Raw genomic sequence first — 8,120 nt, 5'->3', positions numbered from 1 at the left:
TTATGGAAGATACTTCATTTTTCGGACAAATATTCAGAATTTGAAAAGATATTTATTCTTTAATTTATTTATGAGATTTGTGCAAAAAACTTATCTCTAAAATTCATTTTTTTCTAACAAAAATATTATTTATATATTACAATTAGTCACAATATATATATAAATACATATTTTATATTAATAATTAATTTTAATAACTCATTTTAGTCCTTAATATACTTGAGTAGATATTGATATCAACGTCTCATTGAATAAAAACGATGTCTTAACTTTAAGTTAGATATATAGGTTCCTTGATAATTTTAAAATTTTTTAAATAATAATTATGGAGTTTGGGTCCCATTTTGAGGGAAACAAACAAATGGGATACCCTTTTCCGGTGGTAAGTGGTAACATGACACGTGCTCACGTGCTGTATTTTGGCATTTGTTATCACCGGCCCTAGTATGGCTGCATGTCTCAATCATCAATTCATCATGAAAATCAAGCTATTCATTTTGGATTACGTTAGAGAGAAACTACCATTCATACAGTTGAGCTATCATGCATTCATACCAATTTGGAAATTACTATTATGTATATTATATAACTACTTTAATACTATGTTACAAGGTTTTGTAAATGGATTGGATGTATCATAAGTTTTAAAAGTTATTTTTATACTAAATATTATCATTTCAAAGATCTCAATGAGTGTCACTAATATATTCGTACAAAAATAATTTAGAGCTGCTTTGGATAGTAGTTACACTTACACATATTAAATTAAGTCAAGAAATTTTATTGTGGCCCAAGAAATTTTGAATTTCATGAAGCACACAAAATCCAAGAAAGGTACTCTTGCTTTTAAAATTGATCTTGAAAAAGCTTATGATAGGGTGGATTGGAGGTTTTTGGAGAGTACTCTCATTGCTTTTAGTTTTCCTATCATCACTGTTAATTTGATTATGACTTGTGTCCGTGCATCCTCTCTTTCTATTATGTGGAATGGGAATAGATTGGATAGTTTTGCTCCTAGAAGGGGGCTTAGACAGGGCGATCCAATGTCTCCTTACTTATTTGTGCTTTGTATGGAAAGACTTGCCTGCTATATATCTCATAAGGTGGTCGAGGGTGTGTGGAAACCAGTTTCTGTCACTAGGGGTGGCCCAAAATTTTCTCATTTGATGTTTGCAGATGATCTCTTACTCTTCTATCAGGCTACAAAGAGTCAGGTCCAAATGGTCATGCATTCTCTTAATATTTTTTGCAAGGCATCTGGCATGAAAGTGAATCTTGAAAAGTCTAAAGCTTTTTGTTCTAAAAATGTGACTGCTCGTAGAAGAGATATTTTTACTAGTGTTTCTTCAATACGTTTTGCTTTGGACTTAGGAAGATATCTTGGAGTTAACCTTAATCATTCCCGTACCAGTAGGGCTTCTTTTCATTCGGTGATTGAAAAGGTGAGGGGAAGATTAGCTAATTGGAAAGGAAGGCTTCTAAATAAAGCAGGGAGACTTTGCCTGATCAATTCTGTTGCAGCATCCATTCCTGTCTATCATATGCAGGTATCCTTTTTTCCAAATTGGGTTTGCGATAAATTATCTTCTATGATGAGACAGTTCCTTTGGAAGGGTCAAGTTGATGGTAGAGGTCTTTCTCTTGTTAATTGGAGGACCGTGATCACTCCAAATTGGTGCGTTGGGTCACTTGATCAATCTTTTTGGTTTGACAATTGGAGTATTGAGGGCCCAATTGCTCAAGATGTCCCTTTTGTACATATATCTGACTCTGATTTAACTATTAGAGACGTTTGGAAAGATGGTCAATGGAATCTCCATGATATTTTCTCTATCATTCCAGAAGATGTCAAACAGCGTTTGAATGCTTATAATCCGGATTTGAATGCTGGAGAGAGTTCGGGTTGGTCGTGGGGTGTGGCATCTTCTAGACTCTACTCAGCTAGGAGTGGGTACAGTTGGCTAGCCAAAAGAAAGTTTGACTGGAATGAGCATGATAATTGGTTGTGGGTATGTCGTCTGCATATTTCTGAGAAGTATAAGTTCTTGATTTGGCTCAGTCTCCATAATGCTATTCCTACAGCAGAGTTTCGTTTGGGTCGTGGTTTAGCTTTATCTAGCACCTGTCATCGGTGTCAGAATGGTTCTGAATCCATTCTTCATTGTCTTCGGGAGTGCCCTAGTGCCAAGGAGGTCTGGACCCTTTTAGGCTTGTATTCAGATAACTCGAATTTACATGATTGGCTCTACAGAGGTGCAAGGAGTGGAGATGCTTTTCTTTTCTTTTCGACTATCTGGTGGATTTGGAGAAGCAGGAATCATGACTTATTTAATATAGATGATTCATGGAGTGCTAGTAAAGTGGTGAGTTTGATTCGTAGTTCAGTAAGGGAGTTTCACACTATTTTTGCTATGCATCAATCTCTGTCTCCTCTTTCACTTTGTTTGCATTGGGTTCCACCTCCAGTTCATTCTGTTAAATTGAATTGTGATGCTAGTTGGTTTGCTCCTTCTGGCTATGCTGGTTTTGGTTGTATTATTCGCACTGAAAAAGTCGAAGTGTGCAGTATTTTTTTTGCTGAATTGTATGCAATTTGGAGAGGATGACTTCTTGCTTGGGAGAGTGGATTTCGTGAGGTTATTTGTGAAACAGACTGTTTAGAAGCTCTTTTCTTGGTAAACCAAAGAATGCTTAGTAAGGATATTCCGGAATGGGATTTGGCAAAGCATATTCAGGAGGTTATGAATTGGAATTGGAGAGTCTCTATTCTTTTAATTCAGAGGACTGCAAATAGTGTTGCAGATATGGCTAAAGCAGCTGCTTCTGTCGCGGATATTCACTCGAATTGGAGCCAACCATGGAGTGAGCTTCAACATCTAATAGATTTAGATATGACCCTAGCCAATTAATTTGGTTTTATCTCTTTTTTCTTTCTTTTCTATTTAGTCACCAAAAAAAATATTAAATTAAGTCAAGTTGCTCGCTCCAAAAAAAAGATAGTTCACCAAAAAAAAAATTAAAGTCAAGTTGTATAAAATACTTGTATAAATGTGATTAGTATTTCGCCAATTATGAGGTAACACAATGAAAAAGTGCAAATATCAATTATCTCATGAAGTTTTAAATATAATATATATGTAAACAGATAACTAGGTATCTTTTAAAATATAATAATTCTCCACATACGAGCATTTTTTTATACAAGTCTTTATAAGTTATTTACATTAACGCGCTTCGAATCGTTATTGTACGTTTTTATTGCATCTTCTTATTCTTTTTGCTGCACATTATTCTTCCTCTTTCTCTTCCTCTTCTTCTTCTTTTCTTTTGTTTCTTGCCTTCTCTTTCTCATTCTTCATTTACGTATTTTTTTTCTATTTTTTTTTGTTATTCTCGATTTCCATTATTTTTTGACATCAAATTCTGAAATTATTTTTGAAGAAAAAGAAGCAGCAGAAGATGAGAAAGAGAAAGAGAAAGAGAAAGAGTTCTGAATTATACATAAGGTGTACTTCAACGAATTTTGGATGTATTTCTTAAATCCTTTAGGTGCATTTCTATAATCCTTTGGGTGTATTTCTGTAATCATTTGGGTGTATCACTGTAATCGTTTGGGTGCATTTCTGTAATCGTTTGGGTGTATTTCTGAAGTTCTATTATCTTCAAATTTGGCAAGAAACTCGTTTTCATGGAGGAGGAAGAAGAAGAGTCGTTCATAATGCATGGTGAATAGCGCGCTTTGGAAACAGGAAGTGGTTGAATAACGTGCGTTTATTTACTCTTGAATGTGGGAGTGTAATACGTTTATTTTGTTGGGTTTGTGCCAACTTGTAAGATTTGTAAGGCAAAAAAACTTGAATGTGTAGCAGACCTCTTTAAATATAATATTTTTCATATGTGAAATAAGAAGGAGAATGTTAGGGGGACAATGATTTTATTGAACAATATGAACAATCACCAATAAAAAAACACACTACACCTCCAAATTAATCTTCTAAATTTTATTATTAAAATAACTATCCGTACACTAATAAAATTAACATTTAATATATCTATTGTTTACATTGTTTAATATTTTTATTGTTCACCTATACTATGGAGAATGAAGTGCATGGAGAGAGATACCTGTCCCTAGGGAGAGATTATCGACGGTAGGGTTGTTACAAAAACCAGCCAAACACTTGGAAACATATCCATTAATTATGTTGCACTTTGAATAATATATATAATTAATATAGTTATTAATATTAAATCAAGCTACAAGACACGTTGAAACCAAGATCATTAGAAAATGTGTGTGAGTGATCTTTTTGACACCTTCTATTATCTGTAATTAATCTATTAATTCATTGCTTTCTGAATCAGAAAGCAAGCAATTATATATTACACGCCTTTCGTTTTCAAGAACCACAGGAAGCATCTTATTCTTCCACGATAGGCAACTTTGATTGGATGCGAAGTTAACAAACAATATCTTTAGTTTAATTTAATAACAATCCCATAACAAAGTAGCATCATATACAGTACTTTACTTTTAAACTTGAAAATTTTCAACGTATTAATCTAATACAAAAATACAAACAACCAATGTGGAAATAGAAAGATATTTTGAGTTTTTTCTTTAAAAAGAGAATTGTGGAAGTTATAATTTATAAATAGTCATTTCAAGCCAAGCCGCCAGGCTGATTGAATCACATCTTGACAACTTTCTCTATAATTGATAGATCATAGATGATAGATCATATTCCTCAAGCTAATGCAGTCCAAGAACAAAGAATATAAAAAGCAGATATTTTACCATATGATTCGCTGGCAACGCATAGAATTGGAATTGTGAGCTACAGCTTACCTGGCCATAACACTGTCACGATTTGAATCTTCTAAAATTTGAATTTCATTTTAAAAAGTAAAGTGTAATCTTTTACTATTTATTTTATAGGTGGAATCAAGAATAAATATGAGAGAGAATTAGGAGTGGCAAAGCGGGCCGGTCCACCCCAACCCGCCCGACCCACCTATGCCTGCCTCATAAACGGGGCGGACCGACCCGCCCGGCCAACTAAAATGAGTTCAAAATGCTAGTCCGCCCCGCTTTATGACGGATTGGCGGGTTGGCGGGCTAGCCCGCTTGACTCTTTTTTTTTTTGAAAAATAAAATTCATTAATTAATTATTAATTTTATAATAGCAACCACTCTTTTATTTAATAAAAAAAAGAAAAATAAAAAGCTTCGACCCGGCAGACCGGCCCGCCCCGCCCCGCCAAAACCCGCCAATTTGGCGGTGCGGGTTTGGCGGGTTTTTATAATTTGGCGGGCTCTAAATTCTAGTCCGACCCGCCTTTTTTAGCGGGTTTAGCGGATCGGTCCGGCGGGCTCGACCCATTTTGCCACCCCTAAGAGAAACCATTCAAGAATAGAAAACCACATTTTATCTTCTAAAGTAAAAATTTAAAATTTAGAGGATTCAAATCCCTCATCGTTAAATCTGGATTTTTTTTTAATATTGCATTTTTTTATATAAAAAAACACCAATTACTGCCAAAATGGACGAACCCTAAAATATAGCCCGTAGGGCTCAAACTATGAACCATTTTTTGGACAGACCAAAATACGAACCTTAACCCAACTTTAAAGTCCACTCCCTTAATCAGACCCAAAAAAAAGCCTTCAATTTCACAACAAACAAAAACTCTCCCAAGTCCATTTCTCTAATAAGAAAATTAGAAAGCTCTTATCACCAGTGTTTTCGGCTTCTCCCCTTCATAATATACACATACTCACTTTACCAAACAATATATATACTCACCAATAATTAACAAAAAAATATTAAAATTTTATTATAATTTATTATAATTATTAGTTTAATTTTTTAATTTAATAATATACTTTAGTTCATATTTTTAAATATTAATAACTAATTAATAAGTAAAAAACAATAATTTTAACGTCCTTCTAACGTTTCTGGTTAACAAGTGCGAAATTAGAAGAGCATCCAAAACACTCCACAGTGGCCGGTGCGCACTCCACTGTGAGGAGCATCTTCATTCGGCACCAAAGAAAATGGGAACGCCGTACCCGATGCCCATCGATCCATCCAAGACCAGAATTGGATTCATCGGAATCGGAGTTATGGGCGCCGCTATGGCCTCCCGCCTCATCTCAGCCGGCTACAACCTCTCTTTCTACGCACGCAACCCATCCAACCCAAACTCCCTCTCTCTCCAATCAAAGGGCGCAACCCTCTCCCCTTCCATCTCCGCCCTCTCCCAATCCTCCAACATTCTCTTCACCATGGTCGGCCACCCCTCCGACGTCCGCTCCCTCTACCTCGACGGCCCTCACTCCATCATCTCTTCCCTAAACCCTAACTCCGTCACCGTCGACACCACCAGCTCCCACCCGGACCTCGCCCGCCAGATCTTCTCCGCCGCACGACAACGCTCGTCCTGGTCCGTCGACGCGCCGGTCTCCGGTGGCGACATCGGCGCCAGGGACGGAAAACTGGCGATCTTCGCGGCCGGAGATCGCGACGTGGTGGAATGGCTGCAACCGTTGTTCTCGGTGATGGGAAAAGCAACGTACATGGGAGGCGCGGGGTGCGGACAGAGCTGCAAGATCGCGAACCAGATCACGATAGGAGGGAACCTGGTTGGGATAAGTGAGGGTTTGGTGTTCGCGAAGCGCGTGGGGCTGGATCTGGAGAAGTTCGTTGAGGCGGTTAGGGAAGGTGCGGCGGGGTCGAAGGCGATGGAGCTTTTCGCTGGGAGGATGATTGGGAGAGATTTCAGGCCAGGTGGTTATGCTGAGTATCAGGTTAAGGATTTGGGAATGGGTGTGGATGTTGTTGAAGGTGGTGATGATGAATCTTGTGTTGTGCTTCCTGGTGCTGCCATCTGTAAGCAGATTTTTCAGAGTATGGTTGCTAATGGTGATGGTAAGCTTGGTGGTCAGGGTGTTATAACTGTTATTGAGAGGATCAATGGCATGTGATGTTTGTTAGTTAGTTAGTTAATTATCAATGTAAAATTATCACTACGACCCTACTCAATAAGATTGCATCATGCATTCACACTCTTAGCAGGAATCCAGTATAGGAAGCACTAGCGGCTTGCACTAGTTGAAACAAATGTATTTGCCAAGACCAAGAGTACATGATAGTGTTGCAATTGATAGCTAGTTAGTAATGTGTGGCTGCCTCATGATTCTTCTCACCTAGATCTTTGACTTTTGAGTGAATTCTTTTTTTTCTTTTTTTTTATTGGTCAGGGAGTGAATTCATTTCATCTGCGTTTGCTTATTCAAAATTGGGCTCCATATCACTCCACAGACTAGACGACCATTGTTGCTAATGTGGTTTCCTTATTTTGTTTTAGTTGGGCCTTTACCCTCTCGTGTGATAAAAAACATTGCCTTTGCAAGATCTCACGAGTCTCAAAACACTTGCACGAGACATTTATTTAGTTGAAAAAATAAATTATGGTGAACTCAGGTGAAGTCGACTTCACGTGAAGTTGATATCTGAGAGTTGTTAGATGATTTGACTAATTTGACTAAATTTTCATCTAACAGCTCTCACGTATCAACTTCACGTGAAGTCGACTTCACCTAAGTTTTCACCATAAATTATATATAAATTTTTCGTTAGTTTGAAAAAAAACGTCTTAATTAATTAGACCTTTCTAAAACGGCACGAGACAATTATTAGAGCCGCGTGTGCCAGTCTATTAGCTATATTTAATTATTTATTTCGGTTGTTTATAGTATTTGTTAGTCTAATAAATCAAGATTTAATTTATTATGGATTTAAATTTTATTTAAACTCTCGATATTTATTTAAGCAATGAATTTAAATTGGTTGGTTGTTAGCTATATTTAATAAAAAATATTATTTATATATTAAAATTAACTATTAAAATTTATTATAATATATTTGTATATAAATATAAATATAATCATTTATTTTTAGAAAACTACTAAGATAAAGATACTTAAAACATCTTTTTAAGACGTTTTTTAATAATTAAAATTTAATATATACATAATTAATTAAACTATGTTATTTTTGTCAAAATTAGACCAGACAAATTAGTTTGATCGAAAAAATAAGTAAATCAAACTT

At 36.0% G+C, this 8,120-nt stretch overlaps 2 protein-coding genes across 2 annotated transcripts; both read left to right on the top strand.

The window, feature by feature from the left end:
- Positions 1-947: 947 nt before the first annotated feature.
- Positions 948-2,909, top strand: LOC107481560 (uncharacterized). Its single transcript, XM_016101836.1, has 2 exons — positions 948-2,565; positions 2,653-2,909. The coding sequence occupies exons 1-2, from the start codon at positions 948-950 to the stop codon at positions 2,907-2,909; spliced, it is 1,875 nt and encodes a 624-aa protein (XP_015957322.1).
- Positions 2,910-5,934: 3,025 nt separating this feature from the next.
- LOC107481858 (probable 3-hydroxyisobutyrate dehydrogenase-like 2, mitochondrial) lies at positions 5,935-7,185 on the top strand. Its single transcript, XM_016102201.3, has one exon. The coding sequence runs from the start codon at positions 6,062-6,064 to the stop codon at positions 6,989-6,991; it is 930 nt and encodes a 309-aa protein (XP_015957687.1). The 5' UTR covers positions 5,935-6,061; the 3' UTR covers positions 6,992-7,185.
- Positions 7,186-8,120: the final 935 nt, after the last annotated feature.

This window comes from Arachis duranensis, chromosome 3, assembly GCF_000817695.3.
Source record: "Arachis duranensis cultivar V14167 chromosome 3, aradu.V14167.gnm2.J7QH, whole genome shotgun sequence".
Lineage (NCBI taxonomy): Eukaryota > Viridiplantae > Streptophyta > Magnoliopsida > Fabales > Fabaceae > Arachis > Arachis duranensis.
Note: the sequence above shows the minus strand (reverse complement) of the source record. Positions and strands in the feature narration are given on the sequence as shown.

Bases quoted from the DNA above. Each gene is read 5' to 3' on its own strand.
- LOC107481560 (XM_016101836.1), top strand. From the start codon at position 948: ATGACTTGTGTCCGTGCATCCTCTCTTTCTATTATGTGGAATGGGAAT. The intron at 2,566-2,652 runs GTATTTTTTTTG...TTTGTGAAACAG, and splicing joins TGAAAAAGTCGAAGTGTGCA to ACTGTTTAGAAGCTCTTTTC.
- LOC107481858 (XM_016102201.3), top strand. From the start codon at position 6,062: ATGGGAACGCCGTACCCGATGCCCATCGATCCATCCAAGACCAGAATT.